The sequence below is a fragment of the Bos indicus genome, chromosome 15, assembly GCF_029378745.1.
Source record: "Bos indicus isolate NIAB-ARS_2022 breed Sahiwal x Tharparkar chromosome 15, NIAB-ARS_B.indTharparkar_mat_pri_1.0, whole genome shotgun sequence".
NCBI lineage: Eukaryota > Metazoa > Chordata > Mammalia > Artiodactyla > Bovidae > Bos > Bos indicus.
In genome coordinates this window covers 63,828,611-63,847,023 of record NC_091774.1, presented here as the reverse complement: position 1 = coordinate 63,847,023, position 18,413 = coordinate 63,828,611, and the positions used below count along the sequence as shown (strand labels likewise).

At 36.9% G+C, this 18,413-nt stretch overlaps 1 protein-coding gene across 1 annotated transcript in view; it reads left to right on the top strand.

Annotated features, from left to right (window-relative positions):
• Positions 1-18,413, top strand: part of CCDC73 (coiled-coil domain containing 73) — a 116,377-nt gene that overhangs the window by 76,679 nt on the left and 21,285 nt on the right. The window contains exons 12-13 of the mRNA XM_070804003.1: positions 7,526-7,636; positions 12,730-12,864. Coding sequence (XP_070660104.1) covers positions 7,526-7,636; positions 12,730-12,864 — 246 coding nt within the window. The remainder of the gene's footprint in view (positions 1-7,525; positions 7,637-12,729; positions 12,865-18,413) is intronic.

The following is an 18,413-nucleotide window of genomic DNA, read 5'->3' as shown; positions in this document are numbered from 1 at the left end:
TCAAATCATATGCTAGCAAAGTAATGTTCAAAATTCTCCACGCCAGGCTTCAAAAGTATGTGAACCACGAACTTCCAGATGGTCAAGCTGGATTTAGAAAAGGCAGAGGAACCAGAGATGAAATTGCCAACATCTGCTGGATCACTGAAAAAGGCAAGAGTTCCAGAAAAACATGTACTTTTGCTTAATTGACTATGCCAAAGCCTTTGTGTGGATCACAACAAACTGTGGAAAATTTTAAAGAGATGGGAATACCAGACCTCCTGACCTGCCTCCTGAGAAATCCATGTGTACATCAAGACGCAACAGTTAGAACCAGACATGGAACAATAGACTGGTTCCAAGTTGGGAAAGGAGTACATCAAGGCTGTATATTGTCACTGTGCTTATTTAACTTATATGCAGAGTCAGTTCAATTCAGTTGCTCAGTCGAGTCTGACTCTTTGCGACCCCCTGAATTGCAGCATGCCAGGCCTCCCTGTCCATCACCAACTCCCAGAGTTCACTCAAACTCATGTCCATCGAGTCAGTGATGCCATCTAGCCATCTCATCCTCTGTCGTCCCCTTCTCCTCCTGCCCCCAATCCCTCCCAGTATCAGAGTCTTTTTCAATGAGTCAGCTCTTTGCATGAGGTGGCCAAAGTACTGGAGTTTCAGCTTTAGCATCATTCCTTCCAAACAACACCCAGGACTGTACATCATGAGAAATGCCAGGCTGGATGAAGCACAAGCTGGAATCAAGATTTCCGGGAGAAATATCAATAACCTCAGATATGCAGATGACACCACCCTTATGGCAGAAAGTGAAGAACTAAAGAGCCTCTTGATGAAAGTGAAAGAGGAGAGTGAAAAAGTTAGCTTAAAACTCAACATTCAGAAAACTAAGATCATGGCATCTGGTCCCATCACTTCATGGTAAATAGATGGGGAAACAGTGGAAACAGTGACAGACTTTATTTTGGGGGGCTCCAAAATCACTTCAGTTGGTGACTGCAGCCATGAAATTAAAAGACACTGCTGCTTGGAAGAAAAGCTATGACCAACCTAGACAGCATATTATAAAGCAGAGACATTACTTTGCCAACAAGGTCCGTCTAGTCAAAGCTATGGTTTTTCCAGTAGTCATGTATGGATGTGAGAGTTGGACTATAAAGAAAGCTGAGCACTGAAGAATTGATGCTTTTGAACTGTGTGGTGTTGGAGAAGACTCTTGAGAGTCCCTTGGACTGCAGTGAGATGCAACCAATCCATGCTAAAGGAGATCAGTCCTGAATATTCATTGGAAGGACTGATGCTAAAGCTGAAATTCCAATACTTTGGCCACCTGATGTAAAGAACCGACTTATTGGTTTAACCAATCCAACCATTTCATTTTGTGATGAAATGGAGATCCACAAGAGTCAAGCAGTATAGTTCAAGGCCCCAAATTAGTGGCAAAACCAGAATTAAATCTTTGTCTCGATTCTACTTCAGCACTATTTCTACAACATTACACTGTTACGATATATTTCCTAGATCTGTTGGAAATTCCAGTCTTGCTGTATCAGTTATACAAAGACCACAACTTTCAAATTGCCCTTCATCAGCTCTAAATCAAGTGTTTATGTATTGTTGAATTCTACAGGGCCTATGGTAGTCATAGATGATATATTAGGTCAGTGCAAAGGTAATTATGGTTTTGGACTCTGAATTTTAAATAATTATAACCAGGCTCAAACACATCTTTATTAATCAAAATAGGAACCATTACAGTCAACACATTTTTTACCAACAAGAGATGTTTGTTTATTCCTGTAGCATAAAAATCAGTGCTTTGGGATTCAACAAACTCTTGGAAAGCAGCCTCTTGCTGGTTGTGGAAGCATTTTTCCCTGCAAAAAATTGTAGACAGCTTGAAGAAGTAGTAGTCGGTTGGTGAGAGATCAGGTGAATATGGCAGATGAGGTAAAACTTTGTAGCCTAATTGGTTCAACTTTTGAAACGGTTGTACAACATGCAACTGGGCATTGTCACAGAGAAGAGTTGGGCCCTTTCTGTTGGCCAATGCTGGCTGCAAGAATTGTCATTTTCGGTGCTTCTCATCAATTTGCTGAGCGTACTTCTCAGATGTAATGGTTTCGCCAGAATTCAGAAAGCTGATTGGATCAGACCAGCAGCAGATCACCAAACAGTGACCGTGACTTATTTTTCGTTCTTGTTTGGCTTTGGAAAGTGCTCTGGAGCTTCTTGTTGGTCCAACCACTGAGCTGGTCATCACTGATTGTTGTATAATATCCACTTTTCTTTGCACATCACAATCCAAATTGAGAAATGGTTTGTTGTTGTGTAGAATAAGAGAAGAGGACACTTCAAAACGACAATGCTTCTGATTTTTGGTCAGCTCATGAGGCTCCCACTTACCGAGTTTTTTCACCTTTCTAATTTGCTTGAAATGCCACGTGACCATAGAATGTCAACATTGAGTTCTTGGGCCTTCTCATGTAGTAGCTTCGGTGATCCTCTCAGTTGGTCGTTGTCAGCTTCCAGTGGCCCGCCACTATGCTCATCTTCAAGGCTCTCGTCTCCTTTGCAAAACTTCTTAAACCACCACTGCGTTGTACATTCAGTTCCTTAGCCAAATGTGTTCATGTTGTGATTGTCTCCACTGCTTTGTGACCTGTTCTGAACTCAAGAAAAATTTCTCGAATTTCCTTTTTGTCTAACATCATTTCCATATTTCTGTAGACTAAAGTACATATAAAATAAACAGCAAATCATTCATTAGCAAAAAACATAAGGGAAGAAATGCACATCAAAATGATGTATAACAACCACATTTATTTAAGAATGGATTCCAACAGCAAATGGCAAAGTTCAACAGTGCAAAACCATACTTATTTTTGCACCAACCTAATAGTGTCTTTGAGTTAATGATGACAACAACTGTTTCCAGGATTTTTAGCTATAAATGGAAATATTTTAGTTAATCCAAATGCCTCTCTCTTATACTAGACCCGTTATTGCCTAAGCCTTGATAGTAGAGAAACTAGATTTCATGTAGTAGTAAAATTTCAAAGTATTGGCAAGAATGAGATAGAATTGTCTGCTTTTTATTATAACAGTTAAGGGCATTAAAAAAAATAGTACCATCTATCATCACTTTCATTTTATAAAAGATAACATTTTAACACCAAAAGTATATTAAGGATGTAATATCAGATAAAGGACAGTCCTTTATAGGAAAACACATTCAATGACCTTACATTGACATTTTTTGCCATGGACTAGTGAGATTTTTGTCATGGATCAGTTCTTGTTTACAGACTGGTGTTGGAGAACCACTGATATATAGTATAACAAAATATTAATGTTGAACTGTTGCTGAGGATTATGCTGCATAGATATCTTAAGTGTTTTCCTGAGGAGCATTCTAATTCCACCTGTACTAAAAGGGATCATTACTCTTCATAATGGCCTGCTGTTTTTCAGTGCTCTGCAGTCATGCTGTCATCTGTCTTATTTTTTTTAAAGTACAGTTTGGAGCATAGAAGACCTAAATTCTCATGATAGAGAATATTTTTTACTGTGATTTAATTATAGTTTAGTCCAGATAAAAGTATAGTTATGCTGCTATAATCATAGTGTTAGGAAGACTATTTATTTAGTTTGCTGCTATAGTCATAGTGTTAACATAGTATTAACCAGAATAATTTACTTAGTTTTTGGTATATTAAAGCATTAACTAGTGGTTTTATTTTGATTTTCCACAATATATATTTTGTCAGAGAAGGTTTTCAAATTTGTTAATCCAGGTGCAGATAATACCAAATAATTCCCTGGTAGAATATAAATTCCATAAAAATACTAACATTTTTACTAATATAGTATAAGAGCCCAAAAAAGTTTCTGACACATAATAGGAGCTCATTAAATCTTATTAAATTAATGGGTGATTAACAGTGAGTAAATTCAGACTCTGCAAGTTCAGATATTGCCAGGTCAGGGCTTCTGGTTAAACATATTGGATTGAACCTATACATTCCCTTCTATTTCCTTCTGAAGCTGCAATAAAATGACATAAAAACCACAAGAATGCAGAAATGGGGAGAAGAAACAATAAAAATAAAGTTTTAAACCAAATGGAAAATTAGTCATTTACTCACCAAATGAGAGAAAGTAAAAACCCAAGTTAAAGCAACAGAAATTATCAGGAATTGCAAGCATCATGTGCCTCTAAAGTAAGATGCACAACTGGTGCCAGTAGCTAGAAGGTCTGCATGGAAAGCTATTGCACATTCAGATTCTTCTCCCTAATCTGCACAGTCACTCCCTATCTTCTAATGGGCAAAAGATAGAGAACTAGTTGGAGTGTTTGAGGAGCAACTGAGACTGGAAAGATCCAGTGGTGTGCTGGAGGCAGTTTGTACCGGGGAGAGCTGGTTATTAGAGCTGTTGTCATTTTGTAAGCTGGTTTAAATAAGTGGTAGCTTGAATTAACCACAGTGAGTTGTTTTTTTTAACTTTAATGAGATTGGCAAATGCTACAAATAAGGCTTTGTTGAGACCTAGTTTACTAGCACAGTACAGAGAGTATTATTTTAAAAATAGTTTGGAAAGTCTATATACTGAATTCTGAAGCCTCCAAGCAGTCTCCCCATTTGGAGGACAGTTAAGTGCCTTGTAACATCCAGGCAGCAGAATGGAAGATTCTGTGGCGACTAACCTGCAATTAAGGTCTCCTGATGAAACAGTTCAGCCAGGTCAATGCACAGTGAAGCCACCACTGTAGTGAAAAAACTTCGTAGTTGACAAAACTTTTAACTGGCTATTTAATACTTCATTCTTAAATAGGAACAAACAGTTAAGGATCACTGGGTATTTGAAAATCTCCAGTGTGAAAAACAGACAAAACAAATAGGGTAATGAACAAAAACTTGGAGAAGCTAAAAAAATATACCCAGTTAAGAGAAATATATTTGTTAATCCAAAAACAGTAATTTAGGATCTAAAAAACATTCATAGAATAAAATATAACCCTTAAATATATTAGCATACATAAAAAGTACAATGAAAAGTTTAGAAGATAACATAAAAAAATAAGAAAGTAGAACCAAAAGACAAGAAGACGGAAAATAGGAAAGGAAGAAAATGAGGGGGTTGTTGAAGAGGTCTGGTGAGTTTCAGAGAGAACAGAGAGAGTGGAAGGAGAGCAAATGACCCAAGAGATAATGCAGGAAAGTAACCCAGAATTGAAGGATCTGAGTTTGTTTTGCTTACCTAAACCAATGCATATCATTATGAAATTTCATACTAAAAGAGAATATTATAAAACTCTCTGGGGGTGGGGGGACGGGCAAAAAAAGTAGGTCACCTATGAAGGTCCAAAATGAGAACGGCAACATAATGGCTTCAGACTTCTCATTGGCAGCCCTGGAAGGTAGAAGATGATAGAACCATGCTTTCAGAGGTTCCAAAACAGAACTGTACTGTATTTAGCCAAACAAATAAGTATTGGTAGAATAAACAAACTTTCAGACATGCAAGGTTTCAAAAAATATGATACTTGTCTGCTTTATCAAAAAGTAATAGCTTGCTTTACCAAGACAAGGGAATAAACCAGGAGGAAATCATGGGATCTAGGAGACAGGAGACCCACCACAGAAGAAAAAAGGAAATTCTCAAAGATTGCCTGATCAGTGTAGCAGGATGAAAGAACAGTCAGTTCACATTGTAGGATAAGGATGGAATGTCTCCAAAACATGGAAACAGAGAATACCAGATACAGGCACTTTCTTTTAGATGGGGGTATAGTTACAGACAGGAAATGACTGATATATCTAATGTGCTTTTAAGAACATAATACTTTCGGTCATTTATTTTTACTAGGATACTCTGTGGTATACTCTCCCACATCTCCTCTGAATTTTTTGATTTGTCTGTCTTCTAAAATAGTGTTACTAATATAAATAGATACTGTAAATATTTGTTAGAATGTTAAAGTACTAAGCACCTATTAAATAATACCCTTGTATATATTTAGAAACTTATTATCACAAGTGAAAGTGAAGTTGCTCAGTCATGTCCAACTCTTTGCGACCTATGGACTGTAGCCCACCAAGCTCCTCCATCCATGGGATTCTCCAGGCAAGAATACTGGAGTGGGTTGCCATTTCCTTCTTCAGGGGATCTTCCCAACGCAGGGATCGAACCCAGGTCTTCCACATTGCAGGCAGGCCTTTTAACCTCTGCGCCACCAGGGAAGCCTATAAATCAAGATGAAATCATATTACCTATAAATCAAGATGAAATCATGACTTCTTTAAAAACATTTACATTGTCCTAAAATAGAGACAGTCAAAATAGGTATTCATTGAGTGCTCTCAAATTGCATGGTTCTTTATGAGCCAGAGGAGAATCTTTGTGTTAAAATTGTTTTATCAAATGTTTTCAAAATTTTGCATAATTATGTCATCACATACTGATATTCTGTGTAGTAATTGAGGACTTTTTAAATAGTTGAAATACTGTGAAGCCTCTAAAATGAGATCTTAATAGTGATATGGAAGTTAAGCAAGATATATTACTCATATTTTTAGAAAAGCAAATGGCAGCACAACAGAGTATGTATAGTATGATTTGAAAGATATATACTTGTATGCTTATAGACAATTTTTGAAAGGATACACAAGAAACTACTTTACCTCTGGTGGGGAGAGCTGGAAAACCAGTAGAGGAAAACTTTGCCTTTTCTCTCTGTATCCTTTGTGTGGCTTGGATGTTGACCCTGAATGTACTTAGCTTTAGTAATGATAAACAAACTAACATAGAAATTCCGGATACATTAGATGCAGCTAGAGTTTTACTATTTGTCTTTTTACAGAATTTTACTTGGATTATCAGCAGATACTGAAGAAACCTAATAATATTGGTGATACTGGTTTAGTATCTTTTAAACCTTTGTCTTAGAAAACAGTGATAATTTTACTCTTTAAAAGTTTTTTGGGGAAGGGAAGAGGAGAGTGTGGTAGTGAATATATAATATGTTAATTTATGAAGTAATAAGTTAATGAGTGAATACTGACGTTCTACTAAAAAAGTGTTAATTTGAAATTAAAAATTTTAATTGTATTTAAGAGTTTTCCAGCCAATTAATTTCTGAAATAAATAGATAGGGAAAATATATTCTGTGATAGTTAAAAAATTTTAGTAGGGTTAGGCTGGATTATGCTACATTTCATATTTTTCAGTGCTGTACTTTATATTACTTTTTTCAGTACATTAAAACTTATGCAGTGAAACTGAATAATGGCAATGTTTTTATACCCTTTTATAGCCATTTCTTTTTCATAACCTCCCCCTATTTCCTGTTAACTAAACTATAAGCACCTTTCTGTTAATTTATGAAAATTATTGTTGAGATAGCACATTATCACTGATCTGTATGGCACTTTCAGCATGTTAGAAGCAAAGGTCCAAGCAACATAAAACACATCAAAATTCATTAATGTGGTATTGATTATTTTTTGGATAATTAATTTTATTGCAGACCCTTGAAAGAGATAATGAGCTGCAAAGGGAGAAGGTAAAAGAAAATGAAGAAAAGTTCCTTAATCTTCAAAATGAGCATGAGAAAGCACTAGGAACCTGGAAGAAGCATGTAGGTTTATTTAATAGTAAAATTTTTAAATATTTTAAGTAGTTGTAGACATTTAAAATAACAAATGCTAAGAAAATATTGCAAAAATATTGTAGGAATAAAGTCAGACACATTTTCTTCTTGCACTTGTATTTCTAAAAAGTGAATGTTTTTAAAGCTAAATTTAATAAAATTTTCTATAATGCTTTCATACATGAAAAACCACACATATACATGTGTATATTTATATGTATTTTGTATGACTTTTCATAGGTGACAAAAATTAATTTTCCTTTTCATAAAACTATTGATAGTGTTTTAATAAATGGTTATAATAAGGAATTATATCATTATTATTGTTAGCTGATCTCTTTGGCTTTCCTCAATAGTTTCATTGAGTCATATTAAAGCCATGTTTAGAACATGTATACAGTAGTTGGGTTCTTTAGTATTAACATTTTATCAAGAGAATTGTTATGTTATTAACATGATTATTTGCTTAAGGCACAACTCTTTTATTTTACAGTAAATTTTAATTTCAGTGAAGTAGATAATAAAACGTGTAAAGTAATATAAAGTTGTGAAATATAAGGTTCACTTTAAAGACTGGTGAACCCAAAATCAGTTGTTCTATTTATTATCTATTTTTATTGCCTTCAATTCTTTTAAAAGAATTAAAAAAAAATGGAAGGTAACTATAAGTTTATGAAGCTATATTTTGGGAAAGTAAGATATTTTAAAGTATTATACTAGTTATACTATAAAATTCTAACACTGTATTAATATAGTTTGTAATAATATATATCTGTGTACTATTCTGTGGTTGAGTTTGTTTGATATAAATTGTTATAAAAGTAATTCTTGATTTTTTGATACATTTGCAGCTAACATGTTCTCTTAATTTGTATTTTGGAGAGATCAGATTTTCACTGATGAATTTGACAAGTTTTACCAAATTCTCAAAAAGTATTTTGTAATTCATTAGATCAGAATACTACAAAATGCTTAATGATCCCCATATAGGTAAAGTTCATCATTAAGCAACAAACATAGTAATTTTCATTTTAGCTTCAGCTAATCTGCCTTGCATCCTAACACTTCTGTCTCATTTCTAATGTTTAAAAGACCATGGAAATAGTACTGTCAGGGTAAGGAAAACTATGATGTAAAAAGAGACTATAAACTTGAATATGCCAGTCATGCCCCCCAAACTTAGTTGAGATAAGAAAAGTAAACGTGTATTTTTCCTACTGATATTTCAGCTATGTTCCTCCCCTGGGTCGGGGCAGGGGGTGTGGGGAGGGCAGGAGTCAACTGAATTAAGAGAAATAAGCATTCAGCTTTCCTGGTGAGACCTGTTTATAATTTGGATGAAATTGGTTTTGTCTTAGGATTTTTAGCATCTGCATTCATTTCATTTCATGCTTCAGTACTAAACAGAACATAGTTAAATTTTTTAAAAGCTGCTTTGGTTCTATAGGAGTTTTCTTGAGTGGGAGGTCAGATCTACTCTTTAATTGTATTTCTGTCTCTCTGTAAGCATTTCACCACTCTTGAGTGAAGGGTAATTGTAGTATTGCTACTGAGGTCAGATCAAGATAGGTTTTTTAAAAAACTAAAAGATAGTAACAAGTATAAGATGAAATCATATATACTGCTGTTTTTTTAAATAGTGAAAGAATACTGTACAAATCAAACAGTGAATATTACTAGACAATATATTTTAAAATTCATAGAAATGTCATAAAGAATGTGGTATGTATACCTGCTTTTATTTGGCCAGTTATATAGCCAATAGATATTTATAGGTAAAACAGTAATAAATGGAGATGTTCAGAAATTATTTAGAGAAAGGGGGTGTCACAAAAGAAATTCAATTCACAACATTTGTTGAGCATCTGTTATGTGTTAGGCACTATACTAGGTGCTGGATTTTCAAAGGTGCCTAAAATACAAAGATTATTAAAGAGCTCACACTCTCAAAAGACAGATAATTATTAACTACAATAGTATGGAGTGTTTTTAGTAGTATTAGTATTAACAAATTACTATGAAAGCACAAAATAAATTGTATTGTTTAACTAGGTTGTAGAAAGTTTTAGAGAAAAGATGGCCCTAGAATTTGGACTTGAAAGATGAATAGGGTTTCACCAGACATAAGGTGCCTGCTTCTTATACTTCTCACTCCACTCTGGGCATTCCATTTAAGAAAGGGGATAATGATGGAGGCATGAGATTGCTTTCTCAAGGATGAATGGTCTGATCTAGAATGTGACATTGCAAATGAGGTTGAAATCATCTTCTGAAGAGTTCTTTTCTAAGTAAATTGAATTTTATTTTATAAGTAAGGGGAAGCCATTGAGATTTTTAAAGCAGAAAAGTGACTTAGATCTGCAGTTTAGAAAAATAACTCTTGCAGTAGTATGGAGAATAGCATTATGGGAAGAGATCAATAAGAAGAATATTCTAACCATGAGCCCATGAGAATGTGAATTAGGGCAACAGTAGTGAGGATTGCAGTCCATGGGGTTGCACAGAGTTGGACACAACTGGGCGACTGAACAACAACAACAGTGAATACAGAGAAAAGAGACAGAGGCAAGAAGGACTGGAGGTAGAATTAGCAGGATTAATCACATTTTATATATAATGGATTTTAAAAGGGAAAGGAGTCAACTCTGATTCTGAGATTAGTATAATAATTTATGCAGATTAGCAGAATAATATCACTAAATGACATAAGGAATGTGAAAGAAGCAGCAGATTTGGTGGATGAAAATGAGTTTAGTTTGGAAATTGCTTAACTTACAGTGACTGCAGGACATCTGACTTGAAATTTATATCATGTATTTGGCAACATGAATCTAATCTTAGGCAAGAGGTTGGGAGATGAGATAGAGATTTAAGACTTACTAGCATAGAGATGGAGAAGGCAATGGCATCCCACTCCAGTACTCTTGCTTGGAAAATCCCATGGACGGAGGAGCCTGTTAGGCTGCAATCCATGGGGTCGCTAAGAGTGAGACACGACTGAGCGACTTCCCTTTCACTTTTCACTTTCATGCATTGGAGAAGGAAATGGCAACCCACTCCAGTGTTCTTGCCTGGAGAATCCCAGGGACTGGGGAGCCTGGTGGGCTGCCGTCTATGGGGTCACAGAGAGTTGGACACAGCTAAAGTGACTTAGCATAGCATAGCATAGCATAGAGATGAAATTTGAAGGTATAATAAGATCATCTATGGAAGGAGTGGAAGACTTGAAGAGAGGGCTAAAGAAGAAAGAGCTTTGGGGAATGCCAGGATTTTGTGAGTGGTTAATGTGGGAGAGGGAGCCTGACAAGAACAGTGAGAAAGGTAGGAGGATGAAGAGGGAGTGGTACCATGAAATGAAGAAAAGGGGCTGTTTGAAAATAAGTAGTCTACACAGTTGTGCTACAATGCTGTTAAATGGTATGAAACTTGGAACAAGTCCTTTTGCTAATTTGAAGGTCATAATAGAAAAAAAAGTTAGTAGAACATGAGGGCAGAAGTCTGGTTGTTAAGGAGTGAAAGAAGGAAAGTGATGTCGCTCAGTTGTATCCGACTCTGTGACCACATGGACTGTAGCCCACCAGGCTCTTCCGTCCATAGGATTTTCTAGGCAAGAGTGCTGGAGTGTGTTGGCATTTCCTTCTCCAGGGGATCTTCCTGACCCAGGGATGGAACCCAGGTCTCCCGCCTTGCGGGCAGACACTTCACCATCTGAGCCACCAGGGAATCCCTTAAGGAGTGAATAGAGGTTAGAATTTGAAAGTACCAAGAGTGAACTTTAAGAAGTGAGGGAGAGAGTAATTGAGTCAAGAAGAAAAAAGTTATAGTCATTACAAGAGCGTATTTGTGGGCTGAAAACATGCTGGTATGGTGGGGAAAATTGAGAATATCTAGGAGAGAATAGGGAGAAGGTAATAGCAACCCACTCCAGTACTCTTACCTGGAAAATCCCATGGACAGAGGAGCTTGGTAGGCTGCAGTCCATGGGGTTGCTACGAGCCAGACACGACTGAACGACTTCACTTTCACTTTTCACTTTCATGCATTGGAGAAGGAAATGGCAACCCACTCCAGTGTTCTTGCCTGGAGAATCCCAGGGACAGAGGAGCCTGGTGGGCTGCCATCTATGGGGTCGCACAGAGTCGGACATGACTAAAATGACTTAGCAGCAGCAGCAGCAGGAGAGAAGAGATCTTTGCTTGAGTTAGACTCGAAGGGAGATAAGAGAGGACAGGATAGAGAACACAGGAAGAGTTGAGCCCTGGAGAAGAAGAACCTTGCAGAGATAGGTAAAAAGATGGTTAAAATAGGTAAGGTGAAGGGAAAGTAGTTGGTGAGCTCATGTCTGTTAACCCCTACAAGGAAAATTACATGCATTAGTAGAATTTTTGGTAGTTTAAAATTGTTCAAGAGAAACTTTTGTAATATTTTATGACAAAATAGTATTTTTCTTTTTCCTGGAACTTATTTTGTCTCATATTTGAGGTTCCTATGAAGGAGAATCCCACCAAGAAAAAGATTATAAAATTTTATAGCCAGTAGAAACTAGTTTGTAGATATAAGTATTATGCTGAAGTGTCAGTTTCTAATTGTAGTACTTAGTACTCAGTATTCTTCATCTAGTTGAGTTGAAATCTGTGTATCTAATTTGCAACAAGAAAACAAAACTTTAAGAAAGCAATGAAATGGTAACCTTTACAGAATTTTTATAGTAAGTTTTATAAAAGTTAATTTTTCATCTGTAACAAGAAGTGATTTAATGTAGTACTTAAGAGCACAACTCCTAGGCTTAGCCTTGCATTTGAATCTTGACTATCACTTTCTTTCTACCTGATCTTGGGCAACTTACTTAACGTCTATGAGCCTCACATTTCTCACCTGTAAGTTGGGAGCTGATTTTTAAGAGTATGAAATTATGTTTATTAAGTACTCAGCACAATTCAACAAATGGTAGCTTTTAATATTAGTAATTACTTGGGGAATATTTTCATTGTTTACAATTTCTAAACACTTGTGTTAATGAAGTATTTTTATATACAACTAATTTACATACATGTTCATTTTGGTTAAATGTTATATATTAGGTTGAAGAACTTAATGGAGAAATTAATGAGATTAAAAGTGAGTTATCATCACTTAAAGAAACTCATACTAAGTTACAAGAAGATTATGATGAATTATGTGATCAGAAAAAGTTTGAGGAAGACAAGAAGTTTGAGGTAAAATTCAAGTATGTGGGGTATAACCTCTTAAAAGAAATTAGGACCATTGCTGATTATTTTCTCCATGGTTTATATTTTCACTTTCTCAACTTCTAAAAATGAGTGTATGCATATAGTCTGTAGTACATTTTAAATTAATTTTTTATACAATATGACATAGGATTAAGAATCATTTCTTGGACATGAATCTTCAATTTCAGCATATACATTTGTGGATAGACAATTTAACATTTTCTTTATTAATGTAGCATTATAAAAAGTCTTAAAATGTGGTAGTATAATTCCTTCAATTTTGTTGTTCTTTTCCAAAATTGTTTTGACTATTTTGAGTCCTTTGCATTTCCATATAACTTTTAGAATCAGTTTTATCAGTTTCTAAAAGAAAAAGTCTATGGTATTTGAATTTGGCTTGTGTTGAATATATAGATTAATTTACAAAGAATTTATATCTTAACATACAATTCATGACATGGTATATCTTTGTATTTATTTAGATTTTCTTTAATACCGCTCAGAAATGTTTTGTAGTTTTCATTGTATAGGTCTTGCAAGTATTTTGTTAAATTTACCCCTGAATATTTCATGTTTTGGGCTCTTAGTATAAGCAGTATTTTTAATATGAGTTTTTCTAATTGTTTCTTGCTATGAGATAGGGTTAAAACTGATCTTTGTACATTGACTTCGTATTCTTTTACCATTTTAATTAATTCGTAGTATGTTTTTCTTGGTTGAACTTTGGAGTTTTCTTTGTACATAGTATGTTGTCTGAGAATTTAAGGCAGATGATTTTACATCTTTTTCTTCTCTATGCATTTTATTTTTTCCTCAACTTATTGCACTACACTAGCTAGGACTCTTAGGTACAGTGTTAAATAAAGTTGTAAAAGTGGACATGATTGCTTAACTTTTCATCTTAGATGTCTTTCATCATTTCATAGTCTATTGAAAGTGAAAGTGACAGTCACTCAGTCATGTCTGACTCTTTGCAACCCCATGGACTATATAGTCCATGGAATTTTCCAGGCCAGAATACTGGAATGGGTAGCCTTTCCCTTCTCCAGGGTATCTTCCCAACCCAGGGATTGAACCTAGGTCTCCAGCATTGCAAGCAGATTCTTTACCAACTGAGCCACAAGAGAAGCCCAAGAACACTGGAGTGGGTAGCCTATCCGTTCTCCAGCAGATTTTCGTGACCCAGTATTAGTCATAGATTTTTTTTTATATGTGCTCTTTATCAGATTGAAATTTCCATCTGTTCCTAGTTTGCTGAGTTTTTATCATGAATAGGTATTCAGTTCAGTTCAGTTCAGTCGCTCAGTTGTGTCCGACTCTTTGCGACCCCATGAATTGCAGCACGCCAGGCCTCCCTATCCATCACCAACTCCCGGAGTTCACTCAAACTCACGTCCATCGAGTCGGTGATACCATCTAGCCATCTTATCCTCTGTTGTCCCCTTTTCTCCTGTCCCCAATCCCTCCCAGCATCAGAGTCTTTTCCAGTGAGTCAACTCTTTACATGAGGTGGCCAAAGTACTGGAGTTTCAGCTTTAGCATCATTCCTTCCAGAGAACACCCAGGGCTAATCTCCTTTAGAATGGACTGGTTGTATCTCCTTGCAATCCAAGGGACTCTCAAGAGTCTTCTCCAACACCACAGTTCAAAATTTTGTTAAGTGCTTTTTCTGTATCTGTTGATAAGATCATTCTGTTTTCTTTATTCTGTTAATGTGTCAACATTAACAATTAATTACATTGATTGATTTTCAAATATACCTTGCATTCCTGAGATATCTATTGTCCTTTTAATATATGGCTAGATTTGCTAATGCTGTGTCAGGGGTTTTGAATTGATGAGGAATATTGATCTGTAGTTTTTGTTCATTTTTTCTTTTCATGCTTTTGGTCTAGTTTTTGTATCGGAGTAATAGTAGCCACCAACCATGCAGCAGGGTTACTGCAGGGTTGGGGGCACTGAGTGTAGCAGTACATACATGGGATCTTTTGAAGGAGGTCTCCATTATATTCATTACCTCCACCACAGTTTGGCCCCAGGTAAATAGCGGGGAGGGAACACAGTTCCACCCATCAACAGAAAATTGGATTAAAGATTTACTGAGCATGGCCCCGCCCAGCAGAACAAGACCCACCAGTCATTCACTCCCATCAGGAAGCTTCCATAAGCCTCTTATCCGTCACCATCAGAGGGCAGACAGAATGAAAACCATAATCACAGAAAACTAACCAGTCTAATCACATGCACCACAGCCTTGTCTAACTCAGTGAAACTATGAGCCATGCCATGTAAGGCCACCCGAGATGGATGGGTCATGGTGGAAAGTTCTGACAAAATGTGGTCCACTGGAGAAGGGAATGGCAAACCACTTCAGTATTCTTGCCTTGAGAACCCCATGAACAGTATGAGAAGGCAAAAAGATAGGACACTGAAAGATGAACTCCTCAGGTCAGTAGGTGCCCAGTATGCTACTAGAGATGAGTGGAGAAATAACTCCAGAAAGAATGAAGAGACAGAGCAAAAGAAAAAATATCATCCAGTTGTGGATGTGACTGGTGATGGAAACAAGGTCTGATGCTGTAAAGAGCAATATTGCATAGAAATCTGGAACGTTAGGTCGATGAATCAAGGCAAATTGGAAGTGGTCAAACTGGAAATGGCAAGAGTGAACATCAACATTTTAGGAATCAGTGAACTAAAATGGACTGGAATGGGTGAATTTAACTCAGTTGACCGTTATATCTACTACTGTGAGCAAAAATCCCTTAGAAGAAATGGAATAGCCATCATAGTCAACAAAAGAGTCTGAAATGCAGTACCTGGATGCAGTCTCAAAAACGACAGAATGATCTCTGTTCATTTCCAAGGCAAACCATTCAATATCACGGTCCAAGTCTATGCCCCAACGAGTATTGCTGAAGAAGCTGAAGTTGAACGGTTCTGTGAAGACCTACAAGACCTTTTAGAACTAACACCCAAAAAAAGATGTCCTTTTCATTATTGGGGACTGGAATGCAAAAGTAGGAAGTCAAGAAACACCTGGAGTAACAGGCAGATTTGGCCTTGGAGTACAGAATGAAGCAGGGCAAAGGCTAATAGAGTTTTGCCAAGAGAACATACTGGTCATAGCAAACACCTTCTTCCAACAACACAAGAGAAGACTCTACACATGGACATCACCAGATGGTCAACACCAAAATCAGATTGATTATATTTGTTGCAGCCAAAGATGGAGAAGCTCGATACAGCCAGCAAAAACAAGACCAGGAGCTGACTGTGGTTCAGATCATGAACTCCTTATTGCCAAATTCAGATTTAAATTGAAGAAAGTTGGGTAAACCACTAGACCATTCAGGTATGACCTAAATAAAATCCCTTATGATTATACAGTGGAAGTGAGAAATAGATTTAAGGGACTAGATCTGATAGAGTGCCTGATGAACTATGGATGGAAGTTCATGGCATTGTATAGGGGATAGGTATCAAGACCATCCCCAAGAAAAAGAAATGCAAAAAAGCAAAGTGGCTGCCTGAGGAGGCCTTAAAAATAGCTGTGAAAGGAGGAGAAATGAAAAGCAAAGGAGAAAAGGAAAGATAAAGCCATTTGAATGCAGAGTTCCAAAGAATAGCAAGGAGAGATAAGAAAGCCTTCCTCTGTGATCCATGCAAAGAAATACAGGAAAACAGTAGAATGGGAAAGACTAGAGATCTCTTCAAGAAAATTAGAGATACCAAGGGAACATTTCATGCAAAGATGGGCTCAATAAAGGACAGAAATGGTATGGACCTAACAGAAGCAGAAGATACTAAAGACGAGGTGGCAGGAATACACAGAACTGTACAAAAAAGATCTTCATGACCCAGATAATCACAATGGTGTGATCACCACCTAGAGCCGGACATCCTGGAATGTGAAGTCAAGTGGGCCTCAGGAAGCATCACTATGAACAAAGCTAGTGGAGGTGATGGAATCATTTGAGCTGTTTCAAATCCTAAAAGATGCTGCTGTGAAAGTGCCAACAAATTTGGAAAACTCAATATGCCAGCAAATTTGGAAAACTCAGCAGTGGCCACAGGACTGGAAAAGGTCAGTTTTCATTCCAATCCCAAAGAAAGGCAACGCCAAAGAATGCTCAAACTACCGCACAATTGTACTCATCTCACACGCTAGTAAAGTAATGCTCAAAATTCTCCAAACCAGGCTTCAATAATACGTGAACTGTGAACTTCCAGATGTTCAAGCTGGTTTTAGAAAAGGCAGAGGAACCAGAGATCAAATTGCTAACATCCGTTGAATCATCGAAAAAGCAAGAGAGTTCCAGAAAAACATCTATTTCTGCTTTATTGACTATGCCAAAGCCTTTGACTGTGTGGATCATAATAAACTGTGCAAAATTCTGAAAGAGATTCCAGACCACCTGACCTGCCTCTTGAGAAATCTGTATGCAGGTCAGGAAGCAACAGTTAGAACTGGACATGGAACAACAGACTGGTTCCAAATAGGAAAAGGAGTACGTCAAGGCTGTATATTGTCACCCTCCTTATTTAACTTATATGCAGAGTACATCATGAGAAATGCTGGGCTGGAGGAAGCCCAGAAGAAACACTGGAATCAAGATTGCTTGGAGAAATATCAATAACCTCAGATATGCAGATGACACCACCCTTATGGAAGAAAGCAAAGAACTAAAGAGCCTCTTGAAAGTGAAAAAGTTAGCTTAAAACTCAGCATTCAGAAAACTAAGATCATGGCATCCAGCCCCATCACTTCATGGCAAATAGATGTGGAAACAGTGTCAGACTTTATTTTTGGGGGCTCTAAAATCACTGCAGATGGTGACTGCAGCCATGAAATTAAAAGACACTTACTCCTCGGCAGAAAAGTTATGACCAACCTAGATAGCATATCAAAAAGCAGAAACATTACTTTGCCAACCAAGGTCCATCTAGTCAAGGCTATGGTTTTTCCAGTAGTCATGTATGGATATGAGAGTTGGACTATAAGGAAAGCTGAATGCCGAAGAATTGATGCTTTTGAACTGTGGTGTTGGAGAAAACTCTTCAGAGTCCCTTGGACTGCAAGGAGATCCAACCAGTTCATCCTAAAGGAGATCAGTCCTGAGTGTTCATTGGAGTGTTCAGTCCTTCCAAGGACTGATGCTGAAGCTAAAACTCCAGTACTTTGGCCACCTGATGCGAAGAGCTGACTAATTTGAAAAGACCCTGATGCTGGGAAAGATTGAGGGCAGGAGGAGAAGGGGACGACAGAGGATGAGATGGTTGGATGGTATTACAGACTCAATGGACATGAGTTTGAGTAAACTCCGGTAGTTGGTGATGGACAGGGTGGCCTAGCGTGCTTCAGTCCATGGCGTCTCAAAGAGTCAGACGTGACTGAGCAACTGAACTGAACTGAATACTAGCCACATAAATTGAATTGGAATGTGTTCCTTCCTCCTTAAAGAGTATTGTGTTGAACTGCTGCTGTTTACTAAATATTAGATACAATTCATTGGTGAAACTATTGAGGCTTT